The sequence below is a fragment of the Oreochromis aureus genome, linkage group 7 (genome assembly GCF_013358895.1).
Source record: "Oreochromis aureus strain Israel breed Guangdong linkage group 7, ZZ_aureus, whole genome shotgun sequence".
NCBI classification, from domain to species: Eukaryota; Metazoa; Chordata; class Actinopteri; order Cichliformes; family Cichlidae; genus Oreochromis; species Oreochromis aureus.
The window spans coordinates 2,734,966-2,761,407 of record NC_052948.1 but is presented as its reverse complement, the minus strand read 5'-3'; the positions used below and the strand labels follow the sequence as shown (position 1 = coordinate 2,761,407).

The following is a 26,442-nucleotide window of genomic DNA, read 5'->3' as shown; positions in this document are numbered from 1 at the left end:
ACTTGGCACCTGCTAAGATTTCACAACTGTGTAATTCTATTTCATATTTTCTGACAGCCTCAAAGTTTGTTGTGCCATTGCAGACAAAAGCAATTTTAATATTTAAGGTATTTCTTCAAAATAACTTTTTATTATAAAAAAAATGCCACATTAAAAATGCTGGAGGCAAAAATAAATGTAATGTTCTCAATAGAGGAACCAGGTGTAATTTATCCACGGCCCTATGAGCAGAGCTCAAACACACTTTAAAAGGGTTTGATTATGTGTTGAATTTGCCATCTTTGACCTGTACATTCCTGTAGTACAAGTTTCTGGTTTATAATTTCCAGACATCTCTTTGTCTGTCTGTTCTTCAGTTCTTTTTCCTGGAAAAGCAAAACAAAGAGTTAAAAATTCTGTCATTTTGCTTTTAAAAACCACTTTACTTTATACTACCTGAGTGAAGTCCCAGTATATCCCCATGCCTTTCTGAATAGCCTCCTTACAGTTGTACAGGCCAGGCTCAGTTTCTTCTGTGCCTGTGTCAGCTAAACATCGGTTGTCATTGTACTTATGTGACTTGATGCCACCAATGTAGAGCTCACCCGTTCCACGATAGTGTGTTAACTTAAAAAAAAAAAAAGTGAGAGACAAAGGTCAAAATGAGATTATGATGTTTAAAGGGCTATCAAATTACAACAGGGTTACAGATCACAGCGTATGATAGTCAACATCTGCTCAACTGATGTTTTTCTGATAATTCTGCATCTTTATCAGTGTGTAAAAGATTTTGTCTGTACACAGAATTCCTGTGTTTTCAATACACTGTGTCCCAGGACATAATGACATTTATCATAACTGAGGGTATAAGGGCTGAATGTTGTCCCTCAGACACCTGAGGGACACCAGACAAGTTGATATCAATCTCATGTTGGATTACGAATTCATGGTGCACAATCCATGTGAATGTTGTAATAAATATCTTGCACAATTATTGGCAACTTCTGAGCTTATGCACCACTATCACACTTAGACGCTGTCAAGCCAATTTGACACATTTGATATTTCCTTTGAGGTCCATGGTGAAAATGGAGATGCGCAAATGCTTGTGTTTAGAAAGAGACATCCTGGGTATGATTTAAAAATCTAAAAAATACTAAAAATCTAATAATACCAGCTGCACTGGAAGAGACAAGCTTACAGGTGAAATTGCTCAAATTTAACAGTGTAAAGCATGACCCATGAAATAGTTGCCAATTTTACATTTTTAATTTTTTGAAAATGAAGTTTTTATTGAACCCTATGTTGAATATGATATTTACATTTTTATTACATTTGCTACGTAAAAATTCCTTTTCTCACTTTATTGCTTGAGGAGGGGGGATGGGAGGGTCTCAAAACCTCCCAAATTTGTATCAAATATGATACAGTAGGCGTTAGCAGATTACATTTTTGGTGTTTTTTGTTTTGATTTTAACGTTACGACTGCACTACCTTATAATGACGATTATCATCATAATTACAAGGTGCTTCACTCACTTGAGGTCCATAGTAGTAGCAGTTGTAGGCGACAGGTGTGTGACCTGGTAATGGACCCTGGTCTATGCACATGTCAGCATCAAGGTTTTTCATCTGTCATCAGAAGAATGTTATGAGGGATACAAGCAAATCATGGAAACATACAGATTCCCACATATCCTGCATGACTCGAGAAAAGTAAACTCACTCCTCCATATGCGAGTAGGTCGTCCCAGGGATCCAGCTTAGGATACACATTATCCAGGTACCATTTGAAAGGTTTACAGTTCAGCCTTTCTCTGAGTTTCTTCCTCTCTGAAATGTTGCCTATGTCAATTCCATGATTCTGCAAAAAGTAAAATAAGGTGTTAATCAACTTATAGTTTTGTGTGACTAAGGAAGAATCTAAAGAGAGGTTTCCCTTGAATGTCAATGCCAAAAAAGCTAAGAGCACTCAAAGCCTCATGAAGTTGTTAATTTTTGCGTCATCTAAGTAGAAGAATGAAATATCCCTTAAAAAAAGTGCCATTTGCTGTTTATGTCAGTGCTTCAAAACACCTCAAATGGGATGTTCCAAGCCAAGTTGATGTTGTGCTTGTATTCATCCATCCAGATCTCTGCAACTCTGAGGGCATTTCTTTTCATGACAGGACTCAGGTCAGGCATGTAGGGCTTGTGGGCCCTCTCGATGTGGGCGATCTTGGAACATGGAACAACTTCAATGCTGCCTCCACATGTCCATACCTACATGAAGAAAGTGTACATTAAAAATTATAAAATTGATCACTTTGCAAGGATAAAAAATTTAACTATAACACAACTATAGTCCACAATACGCAAATTTTCTTAAAAATTAGATGGCAAATATATAAATTTTAGTTACTTTACTATGAAAGAGAACTTTATGACTCTATGTGGTTTTTACTCACACGAATTCCCAGCTCAACATTTTCTCCACCATACACTTTCATTCCTTCATCAAGGCCTCCAATTTCCCCCAGAAACTTTCTATCAGCAACCAGGATCCCCATGACAGATGGACTCCTAAAGTCAAAGAAGAGAACCATATTTTACGGCTGTATACCGATATAACAATATTTAATAAACCAACTATATTTAAAAAAAAAAATAAAGTTAATAAGGCTGTTGCATTGGCTAAATGCTGATTTCACTTGAACTTACTTGCCGGGCAGTGAACTGTCATTAAGTTTGTAATACTCGGGTGTAAAACTTTCATACATGCACCACAGAGCCCAGTCGAAGGCGTGTGCAGAAGCAAAATATTTAGTAACCTTGAGATCATCAAAGCTGATTTTATCAAACACCGGGGAAACCACCACAGTTCTGTCAGCTTTAATCTGTGTCAGCAGAGGTTCAGCCCTGTATGAAGGAGGGGAAAAAAGAAATGGTTTATACAATTTCACACAATAAAGTTTCTCAAATGCTGGTGAGATGTCTTGTTCAGTACTTTTCAATCACGTCATGATGCTTGATTGTGATTTCTGGATGGCAGCTGGTAAATATTGGTATTAAGTGGAAGTCACAACTAGTATGGAAGCACACAGTCACCTGCACTTGGTGTCTTTTACAATTAAAATACTACACCCACGTTCACCTTTTAAATTATGCAAAAGCTTGGAACACTTGGTCACTTTGACCGTAAACCTACTCATACAGATCAGTATTCAAGGTTTGACTCTCATCATCCACTGGAGCACAAACTGGGTGTCATCAAGACGCTACAACACAGAGCGAACATCATCCCCACAGACACAGCGGCTAAGGAAGCAGAAGAACATCACACCAAGAAGGCCCTGAGTAAATGTGGTTATCCCAGCTGGACATTTGTGGTCTTAGTGAGGACTCGAGCAGCAGAGTTCTGGATGAGCTGTAGTTGTCTGACTGATTTTTTAGGTAGACCTGTAAAGATGCTGTTACAGTAATCAAGCCTGCTAAAGATGAATGCATGGACTAGTTTTTCCAGGTCCTGTTGAGACATCAGATCTTTTATCCTTGAAATATTCTTGAGGTGATAGTAAGCTGATTTTGTTATTGTCTTAATGTGTTTTTCTAAGTTTAGGTCTGCATCCATCACTACACCCAAATTTCTCGCCTGGCTTGTGGTTTTTAGGTGTATAGATTGAAGTTCTCTGGTGACCTGTAATCGTTTTTCTTTAGCACCAAAGACTATTACTTCAGTTTTGTTTTTGTTTAGCTGGAGAAAATTGTGGCACAACCAGTCATTAATTTCCTCAATGCATTTACCAAGAGCCTGTACAGGGCCTCAGTCTCCTGGTGACATTGTGATACATATTTGTGTGTCATCTGCATAGCTGTGATAGTTTACTTTGTTGTTCTTTATAATCTGTGCCAGTGGGAGCATGTAAATGTTAAACAGAAGGGGTCCCAAGATGGAACCTTGGGGAACTCCACATGTGATACTTGTCTGCTCAGATGTGAAGTTACCTATTGATACAAAGTATTTCCTGTTTTCTAAGTATGTTTTGAACCAGTTTAGTACAGTTCCTGAAAGACCTGCCAAGTTCTCCAGTCGTTTGAGTAATATGTTGTGGTCAACTGTATCAAATGCTGCACTGAGATCCAGTAAAACTAAGACTGACATTTTTCCACTGTCTGTATTCAGACATATGTCATTAAACACTTTGGTCAGAGCGGTTTCAGTGCTGTGGTTCTGTCTAAAACCTGAGTTGAAGGCATCATAGCAGTTATTCTGTTTTAAGAAGTAATTGAGCTGTTGAGAAACTGCTTTTTCAATGATCTTACTTAAAAATGGGAGATTTGAGATCGGCCTGTAGTTGTTCATTTGTGTCTTGTCAAGATTGTCCTTTTCAGTATAGGTTTAATTACAGCAGTTTTTAGTGGTTCTGGAAACACACCTGATATTAAAGAAAAGTTGACGATCTGTAACAGGTCTGACTCCAAAGTCTTTGTGACCTTTTGAAAAAACCTGTTGGCAGGACATCGAAACAGGAGGAGGAGTTCAGTTGACCTAAGATGTCCTCCAGGTCCTTGTTGTTTATAGGGTGAAACTGTTTGATGGTGTTTAAACAGTTTTTCGGTGGACACAGTACATATCCTGAATCTGCTGTTGATCTACCAATTGCTTGTCTAATCTTTTGGATTTTTTCTGTGAAGAATTTGGCAAAGTCATTGCAGGCCATGGTCGAATGAAGTTCAGCTGCCACTGACACAGGAGGGTTTGTTAGCCTGTCAACTGTAGAAAATAAGACCCGAGCGTTATGACTGTTTTTGGTGATGATGTCAGAGAAGTAGGACCTCCTTGCACTCCTCAGTTGTAAATTATAATTGTGAAGTTTCTCTTTATAGATAATGAACCAGGAGGTTTGTTTTTCTCCATCTGCGCTCAGCTTTCCTACACTCTCTTTTTTTATTTTTCACCAGTGTGGAGTTTCTCCATGGAGACTTCTTCCTTCCAGAGATAACCTTCACCTTAATGGGAGCAATAGTGTCCATTAAATTTAACATTTTAGCATTGAAGCTATTGACAAGCTCATTGACTGAACCTCTGGACAGGTCAGGTGTTAATGGGAAGACCTGGTTAAAGATCTCACTACTGTGTTCAGTTATACACCGTTTTGTGATCATTGCTGTTGATATATTTGTGTGGGCTGAAATTTTACTTTCAAAGAAAACACAGTAATGATCAGACAGGCCCACCTTTGAAATGCTCAGGCCCTTGGAGATCACTAGGTCAGGAGTGTGTCCTCTATTATGTGTGGCCTCTGTTACATGCTGAGTCAGCCCAAAGTTGCCCAGAGTGTTACTCAGGTCTTTAGTCCCTTTGTCCTGAGGGTTGTCCACATGGATGTTAAAATCCCCAACAATAATTACACAGTCGAAATCAACACAGATCACAGACAGCAGTTCACTGAGGTCATTAAAAAAGTCTGTGCAGTATTTGGGAGGCCTGTAAACATTAAGAAACATAACTTTGGATGGGGCCTTCAGATGTAAAGCCACATATTCAAAAGACTGAAAACTTCCAGGAGATAGCTGCTTACATTGAAATGATTCATTAAATAAGACATCAACCCCTCCTCCTCTCCTGCTCACCCTGGCCTCACTGATAAAACTGTAAGAGGGGTCGTCTCGATGAGAACAGCTCCACTGTTACTTTGGTCCAACCAAGTTTCAGTTAGAAACATAAAATCAAGGCTGTGCTCAGTGATTAAATCATTAATTAAAAATGTTTTCCCAGCTAAAGATCTAACTTAAGTGTTTTAATAATTTGTCCCCCAACTGTGGCACACAAGGTGTTTTAGATTTAAAGATCTTTTTGCCAAAAGTTCGTGTTTGGGAGCAGTCTGTGGCACACTTTGAAGGTCCTGGATGATTGAGAATTAGTGCTATTTTACCTTTAAAAGATCTGCCATAATCCTTATCACACATCAGACTGCGTAGGGCAAAGATTATTTTGATAGTCGACTAGTCTCTGTGTTTTGACCTAATCAGATCATGTATCCATTGGATGTAAAACATACAGCTTATTTCTGTCACCTATAAAGTACAGAAAGTGTTTAGGTAAACTAAAATTAAAGACAAGATTCTAATTTTAAACATTTGTAGGGTCCCAGTCTGCTCCTCTATCTAACAGGACAAAGTCAGCACTCACACTTCTGATAATCAGTTGTCTGCTTGATGTTTATTCAGCTGTGGACTATAACTTTAATCTCAGCCACACATCAGGAACACATCTAAAAAGACAATATCATTTTTAAGTTATCTAAGTGACTTATATATCGTGGAGAGCAGAGCATGAAGGTGGTCAAGGAGGAACAACCCCAGCTAGCTATCGAGCTGGTGGGTAACAGGCGAGGCTGGGCAATGTGATCTTGATAAACTGAGCAGATTGCTCTGTTCGGGGCGGGGCTCGATAAGGCGAACCTTTGGCTGCTCTGTTGTGAGCAGGGGGTTTATTGGGGACAAAAAGGATTGGGCATCCTTGTACATGCAGTGCGGTTTCAGCGTAGATCTGAGCCCGGCATTGACCCGCTCCATCATCTCCTCAGTGAATTTCAGGTGTGGGAGGAGGGAGAAAGAGCCTTTTGGGCTGGGGAGGAGGGTGATGGCCTGTCTGGTGGGGGTTATGGGGGGTTTGGGGGACTGGGGAAGAAAGTCATGGTCAGGGGTTTGGGGGACCTGGTCCCTGGTCCTGGTCGTTGCTGTTGTTGAGAAAGTTGGAGGCAGATAGGGACCCCTCTTCTTGCCTCAGATGTCTCTCCTTTCTGAGGCTCTTCCCGGTGGGGCAGATGGAGCTCCTCCTCAAGGTTTCTGCTGGGCTTTGTCTGTTCTCGGAGTACTGTTTGTTCCTCTTTATGAGATAACTCCTCGTTTATCTCAGCCTTGGCACCAAGCACAGATGGATGACGTATGGAATAAAACAAGTTGGAGGTGAACAGTTTCACCTCTGACTTGTTAAAATTAAATCCATTTGCTTTAAACAGATGCCTGCGTTCCCAAAAAATATTAAAGTTGTTGATAAAATGCACTGAGTGGTCAGTACATGCTGATATGAGCCATTTATTAAGTGCAAACAACCTGCTGAATCTCTCGTCTCCTTCTCTGATGGGCGGTACGGGTCCACTGATGAATACAGCTGCATTCAGAGAGTTTACAGTATTTAATAATCCAGTAAAGTCCCGTTTCAGAACCTCCGACTGTTGTTTGGACACATCGTTTGACCCTGTATGCAGAATAATGTTTGTCGCAGTTGGATATTCATTTGGAATTTGAAGAATTCTCTCCTTCAGGTTCTTGACTATATCCTTAGGAAAGCAGAGGACTTTAGTGTTCTTACCACACATCCTTTGTACATCCTTTACGGCAGAGTCACCCACAATCAGAGTTTCAGGCCTAGCCTTTAGCTTTCCCGGTGGCCTTTTACTTCTCAACAGATTTTCAGACCTTACTTCGCTACTTTTAGATGGATGGTTGTCCGATATAGATCCAGGGTCCTTTGATAGTGGAGCAAATCTGTTCTGCAGTTTCACATTCAGTTGTTTTGGAGGTTTGTTGTTAGCCTTCCTATTCATGGTTGTCCAGTCCTGTTTCCTCCCATATACAGGGGTAGAAGAGCTTCTCTGTCTTGTAGGAAGTGAAGGCCAGTCGGTTTCAGAGATTTCAGCTCGCTGTGCTCTGCCAGCGTGTTTTGGATAAACCCCAAAACACGCTGCACCAAAAACTGGTCCACCCCAAGGATCAGGCCCCCCGACTCAAACAGAGTAATATAGTGTACACTGTTAAGTGCCAGGAGGATTGCCAGGAGTTATACATCGGGGAAACCAAACAACCTCTAGCAAAGCGGACCCTGCAGTCTATTCACACCTACAGGCCAGTGGACACTCTTTCAAGGATGAGGATGTACACATCCTGGACAGGGAGTATTGCTGGTTTGAGTGAGGAGTCAAGGAGGCCATTTACATGAAAAGGGAAAGACCATCTCTGAATCGAGGAGGGGGCCTAAGGGTACATCTGTCACCATCTTACAATGCTGTGATTGCAGCCATTCCCCAACTCTCTGTGAATGGTACCACTGATCAGTGGTCTTTTATCAGTGATCAATGGGCTTTGATCAGTGGCTTTTGATCAGTGGTTGTTGATCAATGCTGATGACAACTTGCATATTAATGATTGAGGAACCAACGTCCCAGCCCATTGTTCCTTCAGTGGGCTGGTTTCAGTCATTATGCAAATGTACTGTTTATAAGATTGGGGAAACCTGCAGTCAGCTGAGACTGAAGAAGTCACTTGGATGAGTGACGAAATGTTTCTCCCACTGAAAATGCTAGGTCCAGATGAACAGAACTTTTACAGAACTAACTTTTACCATCAATTCTTCCGGGATTACAGTAAGGTAGCAGCACCTCTCACTAGATTCACTTCCCCCAAAGTGCCATATGTCTGGTCCACAGATGCGGATGCAGCTTTCTCCAAATTAAAGGCCCTGTTTACCTCTGCGCCAGTACTCACACACCCAAACACTTGCTTGCTTTTTGTGGTGCAGGTTGATGTGTTGGACGAGGGGTTGGGGTGGTCCTCTCCCAGCATTCGGGCCCGCAATGTAAGCTCCAACCCTGCACTCTGCAGAGCAGTGCAATTATGACATCAGTCACTGGGAGCTGCTGGTGATAAAACTGGTGCCCGAGGAATGGCATTACTAGCTGCAGGGACCTGAGCACCCGTTTACAATCTGGACCAGTCAAAGAACTTTGTTTACCTCTGCTCAGCTAAGTGCCTAAACGGACATCACTGGCCACTGATCTTTGGTCTATCGCCCTGGTTCTAAAAATACTAAACTGGATGCTCTCTCTCCTCAGTTTTCTCACTGGACTTTGTCACTGGCCTTCCTCCATCCAACAGTAAGACCGTCATCTTTTCCATTATTGATTGATTCTCCAAAGCAGCCTATTTCATTGCTCACAACAAACTCCCGTGTGCCTCCCATACTGCCAAGATCCTGGTGAATTGTGTTTTTTAAGCTCCATGGTATCCCTGTTGAGCTGATCTCTGACAGGGGGCCTCAATTCATTTCGCAAACTTGGAAAGACCTTAAGGTTCATACCTAGGAGCCAAGCTGTGTTTGAGGTTTTAATACCACCCCAAACCCAACAGACAAAAGGAAAGGGTGAACCTGGAGCTCAAGGACGAATCCATTCTACGTCACCTCCCAACCCTGCCAACAGGCCACTACAGCTGCCTTGGATGGAATATGCACACAACTCCCTAACCTCCTTGGCTACCGGTCAGTCCTCGTTCGGAGCTTCTCTTGGATACCAACCACCATTGTTTCCCTCTAAAGAATTAGAACTTGCCGTGCCATCTGAACAACAGCAATTAGAGCACTGCCGGCAGGTCTGGATTCAAACCAGAGAAGCTCTGCTTAGAACAACAGCCAGAATAAGAGGTATGCCGAACATCGGCATCATGCCCCAGCTCCTGATTAGTCACCTTGATAGGAGGTATGGCTGGCAGCTAAGGACATTCCTCTGAAGGCCCTCAACCGCAAACTCTCTCCCTGTTATATGTGGTCAACTCAGTAGTCAGTCCCACAGCTTTGAAACTTCAGCTCCCTTCCCCTCTCTGCATTCACCCCACTTTCCATATTTCGCAGTTCAAGGCAGTCCAGTCCGCTGAACTCACCAGTCTGCCCTCCTTCCCTCCAAAAGCTTCCCCTTCTTCTTCTACGATTCACAGATCCCCACGGAGCCCACCACTTCTCCTGTTGCGTTTCTTCTCCGCATCACAAGTAAGACAACTTCTGTTACTCTACATACCTCACTGCATGCTCTGCTCTCCGCTAATTCTGCTCTCTTCCTGTTAAGACATCCTGCCCCACATGACTCTGTGCCCCTGTGATTCACAGCATTCCGACCTTAAATAAATTTATATCTAACTTGTTTCCTCTCGTGCATTGCATCTGCTTCTGGGTCCGTCCTTGCGCATGACAGTTTCTATTTATGACTTTCTGCTGTAAAATTTGTTTGGTTTTGTTATGACTGCAGTTAAAAAAAAAAAAAAGACAAGGTCGGGTGCAGGTTTAGCTCATTTGGATGAGCATGTAGTCATATATCGCATGGCTGAGAGCGGCCAGCCTGGGTTCGCATACGAAGTAATAGTAATAAATCACACAGCAACAGCACACTTGTGTAGTTGTAAAAAGCATGACAATATATTAAGTAATCCAAAGTATTCAAAATACTTTACTCTTATTGAGTAACTTAACAGAATACGTTACAAAATACATTTTTGGGCATGTATTCTGTAATCTGTAGTGGAATACATTTTAAAAGTAACCTTCCCAACACTGTATATACTATACTACCACTGTACTCATTACACTCAGCAAATTTGTCCTGAAACTGCGACACAAACCTCAAATCACTGGTGGCTGTTGGTATTTGGTAAACACATGACTTGTGTCATTTTATATGTAGATGTGTGCTATATTGCAACGTGGTAATATATGATAAAAATGTTTTTAATAAAAACTGTTCTAATAACAGAAAATATAACACCTAAACTAGCAAATGAAAAATGTATTTTTGCCATGTTCCTACCACATCTCATGGACTTCAATGTGTGCATCCAGGATGGCCACCACGTCAGCAGTAGCAGCCCTCCACCCGGATGCTCTGGCATAAGCGAGACCTCTCTGCTCGCTGTGCCTCACTCTCACAATACGGAGATTAGGGTTTTTCTGCTCAAGCGACTTCACATACATGTCAAGGTCACCCTTCAGATTTTCTGAATTGAAAAAGATAGTTATAGTTTTCTCAGCAGAAAGTGTGGGTAAGCAGTGATACCAGTTTTCACAGATATGTATATAAGCCATCCAAACAAGAAAATTAGTCACAAACGTGACATGATGATCGTCACTCAGCTTTTGATGGTTTGTTTGATTTGGCAGATATGAACAGGAAAGGAAAATGAGAGTCGTGCACATAAAACAACATGTTAACAGCCTGTATTGACTTATAATAATCTGCATGCCCTATAATTCAACCTTTTTTCGTCACAGGTGTTCTTTTTTTATAACCAACCTACCGTTAGAACTATTGTCATCCACCATTATTATCTCCTTCAGCAGGTTTTTAGGAGTGCGGTCGATGATGCTGCGCAGGGCTCTTTGGAGAACAGACAGGGCTTCATCCAGGTAGATGAGCACCACACTGAGACTTGGCAGGTCCTTGGGGTAACTCTTTTTCAAACACCTATTTATTAAAATGAATGATATGAAATACCACAGTATTTGATCAGAAATGTAAAGTATGCCAGCAACAAACGAACTGGGTGGAGTTAATTGTCTGGAAATTGTCTGTTTAATCTTTGCATGTACATGAGATGGAATGAGAAGATAAAATGACAGAAAATAAAAGTTGTACCGAGGATCTCTGGTATCTGGAAGAGGTCGATCCAGAGGGAGGCGGTCGCTCAGAAAAACATTGTACCCATACTTCTCATACAGGCTCTGAGCCTCTCTTTGGTCATCCTCAGAGAGATTTGCCCCCCACTCATTGAACAAGGCCGAGTTAGGGAACAGTTGTTCAGACTTTTTCATTTGGGCTGCCTCATTTTGGGATTGGATATTTGCGTCATCCTCCGTCTGCTTCAATGTCTGCTTTTGGACTGCTGACTGTTGGTCCTCTGCAGATTTTCTTTGCTCGCCTCTGTGCTCCCCCAGCATTTTTTGCATGACATCCTGCTTTTGCTCAAAACGTCTGAGTGCATTGTCTTCAGTTGAAAATGATAACAAATTGGAGACATCAACAGTCTTAAAATTACAGTATAAAACACATTTATTGAAGATGGACAGACACCTGTGTTGTAATTTGATTTCATCTGTCATTAACAAACTGCAAGAGTTAATTTAGAAGCCTTTTTTTGTTATAACCAAAGTCCTTCATGACTGTCTATGTTTTCTTTCTTTACTTTTTACTAATAAATTATTCTGAGAATTTAATATCATAGCTTTAATTCATGTACAAGTAATACTGTCTCTTAAAATTATTTGAGATGTTACCTAATTTTATTACCATATCTCTCTTTATTTGGTTTAAAGTCCTATGGTCACTAGGACTAATAATAATAATAATAATAATAATAATAATAATAATAATAATAATAATGATGATAATAAAGAGGAACATTCACCCCTGACTTAACTTACTGAGATTACTGATCATGTTCTCCAGATCAGAAGACCTCCTCATATGCCGTGTGTCCATCTCTTTATCAGTCCCCCCTCTATGTTTGTGTCCATTCTTCAGAAAGCCAAAGTACAGCATGACCCCCACAGTGCCCACTAAGAACAATAGTCGCTTTGTCAATGTTACCCTCATTCTGATAACACTGACTTCCTAGCCAGATAATAACACGTCCGAGGACACACAAAAACACACACAGTAAGCTCATCTACTGACCTATCTAACTGACACTGTAACTCCTGATGTGACTGTCATAAAATCGTTAGCTGAGCAGAGGCGTCAACATCCCTCCCCTCCCACAGCAGGTGACACCTGCAACAAGCAGTGTCGCCGTCATGGGTGGGCCCTGTGCGTCCAGACTCGCACAAAAATGTGACTGTGACCCCTCACATAATTTCAGAATTTTCAAAATGTTCAGTTATTTGTTTACCATTATGTCATTCAGCCTAAACTGTTTAAACTCCTGGAATCATGTACAGTTAAGCCCAAAATTATTCATACCCTGGCAAATTTTGACTTAAAGTTACTTTTATTCAACTAGCAAGTTATTTTTGACTGAAATGACACAGGCGTCTCCCCAAAGATAATAAGACGATGTACAAGAGGCATCATTGTGGAAAAAAATATTTCCCAGGTTTTATTTATATTTTAGCAAAAAGTATCATGTCCAGAATTATTCATACCCTTCTCAATAATCAATAGAAAAAAGCCTTTATTGGCTATTACAGCAATCAAACGCTTCCTATAATTGCAGACCAGCTTTTGCACGTCTCCACAGGCATTTTGCCCATTCATCTTTAGCAATGAGCTCCAAATCTTTCAGGTTGGAGGGTCTTCTTGCCATCACCCTGATCTTTAGCTCCCTCCACAGATTCTCAATTGGATTCAAGTCAGGACTCTGGCTAGGCCACTGCAAAACGTTAATGTTGTTGTCTGCTAACCATTTCTTCACCACGTTTGCTGTATGTTTTGGGTCATTGTCGTGCTAAAATGTCCACTGGTTCCCAAGGCCAAGTTTTTCTGCAGACTGCCTGATGTTGTTGTTGAGAATCTTCATGTATTGCTCTTTTTCATGGTGCTGTTTACTGTGATTAGGTTCCTGGTCCATTGGCTAAAAAACACCCCAAAGCATTAGGTTCCCACCACCATGTTTGACAGTGGGGATGGTGTTCTTTGGGTTGAAGGCTTCTCCATTTTATGCCAAATGATCACAATGATGCCAACATCATTGTGACCAAATAATTCAATTTTTGTTTCATCTGACCATAACACTGAAGACCAGAAACCTTCTTCTTTGTCCAGATGAGCATTTGCAAAGGCCAAATGAGCTTTGGCATGCCTTAGAAGTGCCTGGAGAAGTGGCGTTTCCTTGGTCTGCATCCGTGGAACCCAACAGTGTCCGTTGGACTGTCTGCCTTGAGACATTGCCACCAGCAGAGCCCAGATTCACCAGAATGGCCTTGGTGGTGATCCTTGGATTCTTTTCAACTATTCTCCTGGCCAGCACAGGTTTCACTTTTGGCTTCCAACAACGTCCTCTGAGATTTTACAAGTGCGGAACATCTTGTATTTTTTAATAATACTTTGCACTGTAGCCACTGGAACTTGAAAACATTTGGATATGGCCTTGTAGCCCATTCCTCACTTGTGAGCAGCCACAATGCGCAGCTGCAGGTCCTCACTGAGTTCCTTTGTCTTAGCCATGAATGTCCACAGACCACCTGCAGAGAGCTGCTGTTTTTCACCTGTTGAGTTGATTAAAACAGCTATTTCCAATTAATCAGGGTAATTAGGATGCTTTAGAACAGCTTTGACTATTTGGAATGGTATGGAACTTTGGATTTTCCCAGAGACTGTGACAGTTGTAGAGGGTATGAATAATTCTGGACATGATACTTTTGCTAAAATATAAATAAAACCTGAGAAATATTTTTTCCACAATGATGCGTCTTGTACATCGTCTTATTATCTTTGGGGAGACACCTGTGTCATTTCTGCTCAAAAAAGAACTTGCTTGTTGAACAAAAGTAACTTTAAGTCAAAATTTGGCAGGGGTATGAATAATTATGGGCTTAACTGTAAATGCTTCACAGGTAGAAAATGTGCAGCCCAGTTATTTGTAGTGAGTACTGTAGGAATTAAAACATTTTCAGTTGTATTTAGAAATAGTTTTGATCTTTATTCTGTTTTAATTAGTCAAAAATATTCATAAGATTGGGTTTGAGCACACCTGAATATAACAGACGTTCATGTTAAGGACTGCACTAAAAACTTGTGACGAGACGCTCGATCCTCCAGCTCTGTCCACTGCACTGCTGAATGATGAGCTCATAGTAAAAGTTTGCTCCTTGGGCGATTTCAAGGCATCTGTTTGTTGCTTTGTTTATGATCACTTGGCCAGTTTGAGAGACGTTTGAGAGACGCTATGAGGCAACAGTGCACAGCAAGTGTTTCTAAAAAACATTGACAGTATGACAGTACCAGTATCTGAACATTTCTGACTTACTCCTACCAGTGGCATCTGAAAAGACACTATACCGGGGCATCATTTAAACATTTCCATGATTGTTATCGGCCGAGATCTTACTTGTTTGAAGTCCCAGTGCATGTGCAGTTCATTTTTCTTTGCCAGTGAACACTCCTACAGGGTGGGAGAACTTCCAGAGCCTGGATCAACCAGGCAGCGATTACTGTTATAATTGTGAGATGTAATCCCCCCTATGATTATTAAACCATCTGTGTTGTAGTAGCAGTGCTGGTAAAAGGAAAAGTAATAATTTCATATTATATTCGGTTATATTTATTATCCTGGTAGTTTGGTTCTCTACATTACCTGTGGTTGTTAGAAGTGGCATCCATGCAGGATGGGGATATTTCCTGGACAACACGTTCTCACTCCCAAAGCGTAATATTTTACGCTAGGTGACAAATCATCAACATATTACGCTTCCGGGCACCCAACACCTCCCTAAATGACGAGACTGGAAAAATGAGGAAAATTGAGAACCGTTTGGAACCAATCAACACATGTTTGTTCATTTTACTTAAACTGGTTTGTAAAACACTGTATAATGTCATTAAAGTGTTGGTTAAGGTTAAGGATAAGGTTATGGTTAGGGCTGGAATACATGGCTGAAACGTGTATTACCGCAGGACCGGTTGGATTTCCCCGATGACCCGGCGCGTAGCATAAGAACCCGGAAGGTCACCTTTCGCGCTCCTCTGGAACACAGCGGGACGTGACAAATCGTCGAGATGTTACGCCTCTGGAGTGAGAACGGGCTGGCCTGGAACAGCTCCTTGGTCCACACAGTGGCTCTTAAGAGGGTTGTTACAGCTTTTCTCTGAGCTTCTTCCTCCATGATTCTATGATCCTGTTTGTCATTGGTCATACAAGAACGCATGATTTAAACAGTAATATTGCTAAAAGAAATGTCATGAAATGAATGCAGACTGAAATGGCAGTGGTTACTGTTTTTCTCAAATACTCAAATATAAGGTAATAATAAATTTGTTATTTTGCATAACATAATGGATAAGAAGAACATATGGTATAGATTTATATATTGAACATTTTGAATAGAAGGTGTTTTGCCCTTAAATTTAATAAGTAGTGGCACCTGCATTATTAAAATCATTTCTGCTAAAATGTGACAAAATGTGACAAATTGCAAAACACCTGGCTATGTCTTCACCAAAACCTCTGTAACTTTGCTCTGTTTCACTTTAGCAGCATCAATTTTTGCACAGATAATGTTCATATGTTGATTTCTGGTTTTCTGGAATGTATTGTCTACTGCACCGTATTTTCAAAGGGGTTACATGCTATAAAAATACAAAAAAAATAAGCAAGGAAAAAAATCTTCATATTTTTCTATGTTCCAGATTCAGTTACTTTGACACAGTAACATCTGCTGTAATATTTACACCTCTGTTGAATCGCTAGCTTTATTTTGATACCAAGACTGTTTGCACAGAGTTTTAATTGCAAAGAAATACTCTATTCACTTTGAACCAGGTTAATGACAGACAGAACTTCATTTATCACACTGATGCTCGGCAGATCTTTGGGATATTTCTGTACCAGACATCTAAACAGGGTGAGTTGTTATGTACTGTGAGGAATACTTTCGCATTTCTAAGACAAAGGATGACAACACTGAAAGTTACCGCAATAAATTAAAAAAATGTAAACATCACAGATCTCATTAATAAAATGTACCTGCTATCTCTTGTGTCTTCAAGCTTCCTTCCAAGTGGCAGCTGGTTACTCAGGAAGCCATTGTATCCATAAATCTGAAACAGACCTTCGGCTTCCATCTGCTCTTGTTCTGTCAGGCCATCGCCCCACTTGGTAAACAGGATGGAGTTTGGGTACTTTGGCGTAATGACCTTCTCTTCTGTTTTGTCGACGTTTTTTAAATGTAATTTGGGGAATTCTTTTGACCTGATACCTCGATTAGCTTTGCTTTTGTGGAGGCTGGAAAACAGAAGGATGAGAACTGTTATTCATTGTTGGGGCAAAAGAAGAAGAAACTGGCTAAAAGGATTGTCTGGACTTATCAAGTGCTCTTCAAAAACTTGTCATACAGATCAAATCGAGCATAAATCTTTCCCCTTTGGATTCCCCACCCACACCACAACCCCACAACAACACACACACACTGCAACCTTTTGAACAGGCTTTAAAACTCAAGCTGTATATAAAAGCATGTCTTATCTTAAAGATTAAACATTTCTCAAAGAAAAAAAAACTCACACAGCTATTAAATAGTCTTTTACTGACGTAAAGGTGCAGAGGTGATGCCAACAACCGTTAACAGGCTAACAATAAAGGTTTCAAAGTACACTCAGTAAATTTCATGTGCTTGTAAAACTTACTCAGCCTCCTTTGTTTTACATGAATTCACTGTGTTTGTAATTGATATTAAAATATTAGTACATTTAGGATAAATGACAGCCTTGAAGCATTAAATATGACAGATAAGATTATGCTTGTTGTGGTCCGTTTCTATTTTTCTCACTTCTTTATCCTTCTGGATCACCTTACCTTCCCCGTTAGCGTTATACGGTACTTTATTACTTCTTCTACTGACATTTAGACCCACCATGCATTTTTTTTACTGTCCTGATTATGAATCTTCTCAGGGGTTAGTACTACCACATCATGAACACTTCACCTTAATAATGGCCATACTTTCTATGATTAAATACAACAACCAAAATTTCAATATAGAAAAGCAATAAAATGCGTGTGAAAATGAAAATTCAAGTCACATGGTTATTGTAAGAGGGCCTCAGTGGAGAAAGAACACTTGGAAGCCGGACTTCTCTTCACTCAGGTTATTTACAGGTGCAGATAACAAGGCAGCTCAGGTTGGTGGAATGAATGACAAAAGAAGAAAACTATGCAAAAGCAAACTTACAGCCACAGCCAAGCCCATGGCTATTAGTCAACTAGCCAGCACTGCAATTTTGAACTCTCCCTCAGGAGCACCAACCCAGGCTTATAAAGCTTAAACCTCTTCACAGAACAAACCAGTTAACAGCATTAGTCTGTTAACTGTCATAATAGATGTTTTTACACAAAAGCAGGACAAAGACATTCTAGGTATCAATTCTGTGGCTTTTACAAAAAGAATCACAAACACAAAAGTTTGCTTACAGTGACTGAAAGGTTATTTGAACAGAAACCGAAAAACTCCCCCTGCTGGTCAAAACCTTTATTGTCATTTTACTGTTTGCGATGGCCACTCGACTCCCTCACAACAGTGTCAGCATTGAAATAATCAGTGCCAGAAACAGAAGTAAAAACACAGTAATTTGATTTTCTGTGCATCACTCATTCATCTAATCTGTTTCTGATGAATGTGTAGGTAATGCAACAGGTCTGGATATATGTAAGGTGTCTAGTAGTTATCAAGATGTCAGAAGTCAGGAGAATAGACAGAGTATTTTAAACTGACAGGAAACCCAGAATAACTCAGTCACTCGTTACATACAAGGTATGCAGAAGAGCACCTGAAGATGGAACACAGATGGTCTACAGCATCAGAAGACCACGCCAGGTGCCACAGCTGTCAACTGTTTCACATGCACTCACCAAAATTGGACAATAGAGCGATGGAAAAATGCTGTACTCCAGTAGCCTTCACAGTCCAGTACAGCACATTTGGGATGTGGTTGAAGGGGAAATTTGGATGAGCAGCTGACAAATCTGCAGCAACTGCATGATGCTATGATGTCAGCATGGAGCAAAATCAAAGTGGGTCTAACCGTGTATTTGCAAGGTGTAACTAATAAAGTGGCCGATGAGTACATATGTCAAGTCATGTTTATTTATATAGCACATTTAAAAGACATCAAGTGTCAGCCAAAGTGCTGAACAGAGAGGTAATATGATAAAAAGAATATGTATATGAAGTAATTTGATTGAAAACACTGATGTAATGCTGTGACATATGCTGGAACTTGAGAGATCTGTGACATTAAAAGGAGAAGCCCATCAACACAAATATCTTTAGCAGTGAAGTAAAAATAACAGCATTGTGTATAAAAACAACTTAAGGTAAAGAAAAGCATCTCAGATTTAAAAATGCTGGCAGTAGCCAGCACCACCACCAGTGGTGGGGGAACTCCAGGCCTCGAGGGCCGGTGTCCTGCAGGTTTTAGATGTGTCCTTGATCCAACACAGCTGATTTAAATGGGTAAACGACCTCCTCAGCATGTCTTGAAGTTCTCCAGAGGCCTGGTAACAAGCTTATCATTTGATTCAGGTGTGTTGACCCAGAGTGATCTCTAAAACCTGCAGGACACCGGCCCTCGAGGCCTGGAGTTAGACACCCCTGACCTATAGCATCAATATGGAAATCCTGTGTCACCTTGTTCTGAAGTTATCGCATTCAGATTTTCACCCACGCCATAAATTTGAAACTTTGTTCTCGAGTTATTGGATTCACAAACATGTGTAGCCACATTGTCTGCCTGGCAGGGTGATGACAATACCCAGTCTGCCTTTTACACTGCAAAAACTCAAAATGTTACCAAGTGGGGTGTCCTATTTTCTAGGACCTGGATCTGCAGAACTTTCACTTGTTCCATTGGCAGATTTTTTTCACTTAATACAAGATTTTTTGTTTGAAATAAGTGAAAAATAAGTGAAAATTCTCCAGATCCAAGATGCACTGTCTAAAAACAAGTCCCTATATCTCACTGGAATGATACTCTGTAGCTGATTGTGTCTTATTTTAAGTATGATGAGATATTTCAACTAGAAATTAGACAAATATACTTGGTAAGAGTTTTTGCAGTATACAGCGAGGGATAAAAACTGCATGGAGAGCAGATGAAATGACTTCTCTGCTGTGAAAAGAGTTTTATCTATTTCTGTATGTCAGTAGTTCATCTTTTATTCTTGTGTTGCCTTAACTTCCCTATTAGAGTTGTAGCTTATTATTCTTGAAACACTAACACTGTTGTTGTTGCACTGGCTGTTTGTGAGTACTGCTACATTTATTTTTTTTACACTGGGATCTACTGCAGTAGCACTGCTTTCAGTCCCCCTGCTGTCTGGATTGATAACAAATCTTCTAAGGCAGCGGTCCCCAACCCCCGGGCCTCGGACCGGTCTGTGAGTCATTTGGTACCGGGCCGCGAGAGTTGAGGCTCAGGTGTGAAATGTATGGTTTTCAGGGTTTTCAGCGTTATTTTGTTATCATTTTTATCGTTAACTCGGTTTTCCTGGGTCTTTTCACGTGTGTTATGAATAAATCTTCTTTTTTTCGGTACCAGTACTAGTTTTATTTTGTTGTATTTATCCACGACACCTTAAAGGCCAGTCCGTGAAAATATTGTCGGACATAAACCGGTCCGTGAGTGCAAAAAGGTTGGGGACCGCTGTTCTAAGGGGCTAGTGCTGTCACTAAAACACTCCACCTTTATCACAGTCATACTTTCTATGATTAAATACAACAACCAAAACATGAGCACGGTAATGCAACGTCATGTCAGACAGGGAATGCTGTGTTTAATGAAAATATTTACCAAGAAATCTACACATGAAACACATTAGGGGATAATTCTTTATTTATGTACAGAATAGAGTTAAAGACAAAGCATTGAAAGGAGATTTCTCATCGGCTGCCTTAATAGTTGACGGTCTTGGCCGGCTTCGTCTCATCCAGTTCTGCTTCCAGGTAACGGAAGCGGCGGTGGCGACGCAAAATCTCAATAGCCTTTTGCTCTACACTGGAAGCAGTGATGCCGAGATCCTCCAGACCCGGGAGTCCTGGGTACTTCATGTCTGTTGTGTGAAACTAGAAAATGGGAACACATTAAAGGATTTTCTTATCGATTATCTTGAAAAAGCACCTTGGTACAATGCTGAGGGGGGAATTCAGACCAGCCTTGAGGCTATATCAGAGACTTGGCAGTCTTACCCTATCCACTTTGTCTGGGGTTGTCCAGGGCTCAAAAGGATTCATTGCAAACAACTGGGCAGCCAGGCTGGAAAATGAGCAAACCGTCATTTATAACATTAGCAAACAACTTTTGATAACCAGTACTTCAACATAGCATGAAGTGGTTGTTCTGTATTTTTACTGTCCTAAATTAATCTGGATGGCATTACTTTGGCCTCCAGTAACATTGTGAGAAATCTTGGAACGATTTTTGACCACATGTCCTTCAACAAGCACATGAAGCATTTATGTGGTATAGCTTTCCTTCATTTCCACAATCGTTATATTTACAATCATCAGGTCCTGTCATATGTTAAAGATGATAATATCCAAATATTTTCTCAGACTCTTATCTTACTTGTGGTTAGTTTTTAAAAGTTTAATAAAAAGAATTTCTTAGAACTTCCCTTTTTGATAACGCTCACAGTCGGGCCTAGATCATGTGAGCCTTAACCATCCCTCAGTTATACTGCTGGGCACTTCCTATGATGCACTGAGCATTTCTCTTTCACAATCTATACATGTTTAAATACCAGACTATATATATTGTATTTATTCATTAGTAATTATTAAACTCTGTCCTCCATCGTGTGTCTTCCGTCCTTCCTTTTCTCTTTCACCTCACCCCTAACTGGTTGCAGCAGAAGGCTGCCCCTCCCTCAGCCTGGTTCTGCTAAAAAGTTTGCTTTTCCCACTGTTGTCAAACGACAAAGGGTTTGTCTAATTGTTGTGTTTCCTGCCTGACATGGATAGTCTTTACCTCACAGTATAAGCCCCCAGAGGTGACTGCTGTTGTATTTGTTAAAAAAAAGTAAAGAAAGAAGAAAAAGTCAAACTACTTTGGATGCAGATGTGGCTCTCAGCAGAAGCTCTGCCTGAATGCGGGTCAGTCATAAATCACACTTGTTGCATATTTTTTAAAACAGTTTTAAGCTAACTCTGATCTTGCTGCATGCTCCAAATGGCCTGGGTTATTATTAAATAATGAATAATTATGAATATTTTTCAGCATCCACTGTTTTTGTGACTGAGTCCTTAAAGTATTTACACAAATAAGATGACTTCATTCTGGAGAATATTGAACCCTGAACATAATATATGAGGTGCTTACTGAAAAAGTGGGCGAGGCAGAGGGTAGGGCACAAAAGGTCTGTGCGCCACTGCGTAAATGTACTCCACCAGGTCATGAAGGAGGTAACGATTGGGTCTAGACAAAAGAAAACAGGAGAGAGAGAGAAAAAAAATGTGTATCATGCACACCCATGGTAACAAAGGCAGGACTCGAACCACTGACAAACATGTTGCAACACCATTTCCACGAGAAGCTGCGGTATGCCAACTTGGCAGCTGAGGCGGAGGGCAGAGGCTGGAAGATCAAGGTGTGTCCGGTGGAAGTGGGGTGCAGGGGCTTTGCTGCCAGTACAACAGGAAAAACTGCTTAGATTGGAGTCAGAGGACAGGTACAAGGACAGGCTATAACAGAATTAGCTAACACTGCTGAGAGGACCAGTCACTGGCTGTGGCTGAAGAGGGCTGACATCACTTGGGCAGCGAAGACAGTCAGCTAACTGAGAGACACACGTCCAAGATTCATCAACCCGTGGTGGGCCAGCCTCAGCAGAGGCCGTCAAAAGGGTAGAGTTTCAGAGCAGCCATCCCTCAAAACCTTCTCCACTTGAAGCAATGTATTACCAGGGATTGTAACATCTAGTCCTTTTATTGAATTAATGTTTTTTTAACTGAATTTAACACCACCTAAAACATATCACATTAAATTATACATCTCCATTATAAATCTGTTTTATTTTTTAGTCAAACATTTAGGAACTTTTAAACCCTCGTGTGTTCTTCTGACGATGTATCGTTTCTGGCAATTTCATGATCCATTAAAAAACTAAAGAAGAACTGAAGAAACACCCTACAACTATGTTATGATTGTTGATGTTGTACAATTTGTCCACCAGAGGGCAGCACGTTTTCATAAAATTACAAACAACAACAATTTGATGCGAGCAATCAGGAAGTGTGCAAATGAGTATGCACAACTTGTTGTGATAATTAAAAACAGGATTATTTATAAACTATTACTTCATTACTATTATTATTATTATTTTATTAAGGGCGAATTAAAAACTACACATAAATATTAGGGCAATCCACTTATGATTGGTGTGTATGAAAGAAGAAAAATATTGGCTGACATATTGGATTTTAAATATGATCAAACATTGGTATTAGTCAAGCTTTAACCTTGTTTTTCATAAATCCATAAAAACAAAATACATAGGCACATTCTCCTATTTAACACCGTTCTGAATTTACAATCTCAGAAGAGATCATTGCGATTGCCAGAACAGCAGCTATAAATTTGAACTTTTAAACATTTCAATATTTGTTGAACTTCTTGGCATAAATACATTACAACACGCTAATTTTGCTAACAAATTAGCCCACTTACCCAACAAGTGCATATGTCTTTCCATTAGCATCAGGGTCTCTGATAGCACTGATGATGGCCTTAGCCACATCCACCACCTGAAGGGGAAAGACGGTGCGCTTAGTTGATTTTGTTTACAGTGTTTGAACAGCATTTAGTCAAAGAGTGGAGTGGTTATCCACAGTGTAACTTCAATTGTTATATGAAATATGACAAAACAGTTTTGCAACCACATGGCCCAGTGATAAATTAGGTATGCAACAATGAATGAAACCAGTGGAACCACTTAATCATAGCTGCAGTGGCAAGTGTGGCTTTGACAAAATAGCAGACGTGATGGAAACCATCAGCCACACTCCAACAAAATACAAGCAATGACTTGGAATTTTCTTTGTGTCATCTTAAAAGGGAAAATAAACTGATAGATAAACCAGTTAATAAAATCAAGCACTTACATGAACAGGCTGCTTCACCGTCTTTTTCCCGAGGGCAATAAGAGGAACGGCATTTCCAAACCAGCGCATATCTGAGAAAGGATTTAAATCACACAGTTACACCGATTATCACTGGGAACATTTTCAAAGATGAGGAACAACAGTTCTGTGTGAAATTAAGAAAGGCAACACTGTAGTTAATATGCAGGACAAAAGAAACCACAATTATCAAACTGTAATGACCTTTTGCTGACATTTACACGACACAGAGGTACACAGAGGCCTTCTTACTTGCGTAATAGTTAAAGAATCTGTCCTCCCTCCCAAACATCTCAGAGGGCTTCATGATGATGGCATCAGGAAACTCTTCCCTTACTGCAGTCTCTCCTACAGCCTACAGTTAAAGAACGTGACACACAAAGATTATCTGTTGTATAAACATGAATTATGAACTGTAATAAAAGTGTACCTAAAACTCACTTAAAATTTCAACAAACCCATTCAAAACACAGTGTGACTTTGACAAAAAGTGTTTCGATCTGTATAGAAGCGATTCCTGACCTTGTTCCTCAGGTATTTTGAGGGGCTGCGGATGTCAGCGTTGAGGTGCGACATGTGGACGAACTTTGTGATGCCGGCTTCTCTGGCTGCCCTGGCAATCTGCTGTGGGATGGTAACAAACACGTCCTCAAAGCGAAAGTTCCTTCACAGAAAGAGGTGGACAGGAAAAACCTTAAATAGCCAACCTCAAAGGGAACTTATTATTACAAATCAGCTTCATGTGAACACCAGATTATAAATCAAGTGCTTATTTCCAGACTAATATACCTCGTCTCCCACTCTCTGCCCACCAGATTGATGACAACATCTGAGTGCTCCATAGCCCGTTTAATGGAGTCTTTGTTCCTGGCATCCCACTCCTTTAACACAATAAACAAAGACAAGGTGACTGTCATATCCGCTGATGTTCTGCATTCATGCCCATATGCACTTTAAAGTGTTTCTGCAAGAGAAATTTGCATCCATATGCAGCTTACCAAAAAGATGATTTGCCCAAGATCACCCATGGGCCTGAAGTGCATGAGGTCATACTGATCACAGCGATGAGGGATTATAATCTGAGAGCCAATCCGACCTGAAAACACCACATGAAAACATTTTAACTTCCGCTAAACAGTGTGTACTCTGAAATCAAGCATTGCGGTATGTATAAGTACTAGCTAATAACAAATGCACATTAATGTCAGCATTTTTCTCACTTTTTCTCAACTCACCCAGCCTATTGACTACGTATCGTCCTAGGAAACCTGTGGCACCAAACACCGTGGCAGCTATTCCACTAAAAGAGGAGCGTCCTCCTTTCCCTTTAGGGATGAGAGCATGGTGCAACTTCCTCTGCTGGACTGTGGTGACAGACGCAGCTGACAACAAAGCAGGGTAGGAGTTGCCTGTTAGGGGGAGTAGAAAGGCAGGTAGCAGTTGGATTTAATTATAAGGTGAGATGCAATCAGTTACACACTTAATTGGAAAAGACCATAAAGCTGAATGATTGGCACTTCAAAACTGTATTAAAGCTTACAATTTAGCCTCATGCATCTAGCAACCGAAGGCCACAATAGTGTGTGCATGGTATTACATATTAGTATGTATTAATATGCATTTTACTAAAGTTAAGTCAGTTTAATTTAAACAACACGTTTCACAAAAACAGAATTTAACCCAAAGTCCTTTACAAGCACTGTTAAGACTGTTCCATAGCCTGGAGACAATAACTGCAAAAGCCTGATCACCTTTAGTTTTTAGGCAAGAAGGAGGCATTGAGAGAAATTTTGTATGTTATAATTATAATGTTGTTATAATAATGACTTCATTGAATTGGAGGCAAACTATGAAATTCAAAGACCTGTAATATACTGTGAAGCTAACTCATAGACGGCTTTAAAAGTGAATAACATTTTGAAATATTTATTAAAAACGTCACAGGCAGCCAAAGCAGGGGAGCTAAAACAGAAGTGACGTGCCGTCTTTTCTTTGTACCAGTTAAGAGACGAGCAGCTGCATTTTGACCCAATGTCAAACCAGAGAGTGGAAATGGGAAATCCTATATACGGAGGCTGCAGATGACAGAAGCATGAAAAATGTGCCCAAGTCCTTTGGCGACAAAACTGTATTTAATTTCACACTGGTTCTCAGTTAGTAAACTAATGAAACTAAAAATGTCAGCTAATGTGAACTACAGGGCAGACATGGGACTAAAGCTAGCTCAGTGTTTCAGTCTAAAATTATATAATTATACCATCCCTACTTCGGCAGTTACTCTAAAGACAGCATCCAGTCTGTCAAGCAACAAAAGTGTTGTTTTATTTTGCAGTAAAACAAAAGAGAAACAGGAGATGCTAGCAGTCTGCGAAACAGACGTTACAGCTGCACAGAGAAACCAGCTCGACCTAACATCATACTTCACATCCTTGATATATTAATCCACAATGAGACGCAGTCGCCCAGATTCAGCAGTAGTTCATGGCAAAATACTTAATCAATTTTATGTTTCTTGTTTCCTACTAGCTACCTAGAGCTCTTGCTAGCGGGTGATTAGCCGAGCCCGTTAGCAAGGTCACCCGAGCCGAGTGTCCCGTCGTCGTGTGATCTTCTTTTGGAATCGCACAAGTGTAGGGATTGGCTATATGAATCCGTAAGACATACATCTACACATGCTCTGGCTACAATTGCAACGGTACTCACTTGAAATCTTTGAAAGGACACTCGCAGGACGGCTAACCAGCGTTACGGTCGCCATCTTCCCAACTACGGCAAACCCCGTCGGCCAAAATACGAGAGCTGCCGCCCGAAGAAGGCATAAATACGACCAG

At 40.5% G+C, this 26,442-nt stretch overlaps 2 protein-coding genes across 3 annotated transcripts; both read right to left on the bottom strand.

The window, feature by feature from the left end:
- Positions 1–186: 186 nt before the first annotated feature.
- LOC116336269 (probable polypeptide N-acetylgalactosaminyltransferase 8) lies at positions 187–11,689 on the bottom strand. Its single transcript, XM_039615785.1, has 11 exons — positions 11,421–11,689; positions 11,083–11,249; positions 10,596–10,782; positions 2,680–2,877; positions 2,427–2,541; positions 2,056–2,241; positions 1,706–1,843; positions 1,519–1,611; positions 436–606; positions 293–365; positions 187–221 (listed from the first exon to the last, which is right to left on the bottom strand). Exons 1-11 carry the CDS (start codon positions 11,594–11,596, stop codon positions 187–189), a joined length of 1,539 nt encoding a protein of 512 aa, XP_039471719.1. The 5' UTR covers positions 11,597–11,689.
- Positions 11,690–20,309: 8,620 nt separating this feature from the next.
- ndufa9a (NADH:ubiquinone oxidoreductase subunit A9a) lies at positions 20,310–26,440 on the bottom strand. 2 transcript variants are annotated; one of them, XM_031760116.2, is made up of 11 exons: positions 26,315–26,440; positions 24,847–25,020; positions 24,610–24,707; positions 24,401–24,492; positions 24,134–24,275; positions 23,864–23,966; positions 23,594–23,664; positions 23,160–23,236; positions 21,813–21,908; positions 20,681–20,747; positions 20,310–20,557 (listed from the first exon to the last, which is right to left on the bottom strand). In XM_031760116.2, exons 1-11 carry the CDS (start codon positions 26,367–26,369, stop codon positions 20,387–20,389), a joined length of 1,146 nt encoding a protein of 381 aa, XP_031615976.1. In that variant the 5' UTR covers positions 26,370–26,440; the 3' UTR covers positions 20,310–20,386. The 2 variants fall into 2 exon arrangements, with proteins under 2 accessions (XP_031615976.1, XP_039471748.1); XM_039615814.1 differs by lacking the exons at positions 20,310–20,557; positions 20,681–20,747; positions 21,813–21,908 and adding an exon at positions 21,921–22,114.
- Positions 26,441–26,442: the final 2 nt, after the last annotated feature.

Bases quoted from the DNA above. Each gene is read 5' to 3' on its own strand.
- LOC116336269 (XM_039615785.1), bottom strand. From the start codon at position 11,596: ATGAAAAAGTCTGAACAACTGTTCCCTAACTCGGCCTTGTTCAATGAG. The intron at 11,250-11,420 runs GTACAACTTTTA...TTTAATAAATAG, and splicing joins CCAGATACCAGAGATCCTCG to GTGTTTGAAAAAGAGTTACC. The intron at 2,242-2,426 runs GTGAGTAAAAAC...TTCTTCATGTAG, and splicing joins ATGTTGAGCTGGGAATTCGT to GTATGGACATGTGGAGGCAG.
- ndufa9a (XM_031760116.2), bottom strand. From the start codon at position 26,369: ATGGCGACCGTAACGCTGGTTAGCCGTCCTGCGAGTGTCCTTTCAAAG. The intron at 23,967-24,133 runs GTCAGGAATCGC...CTTTAACTGTAG, and splicing joins CAAAATACCTGAGGAACAAG to GCTGTAGGAGAGACTGCAGT. The intron at 20,558-20,680 runs GTAAGACTGCCA...CCCATTTTCTAG, and splicing joins CCCCAGACAAAGTGGATAGG to TTTCACACAACAGACATGAA.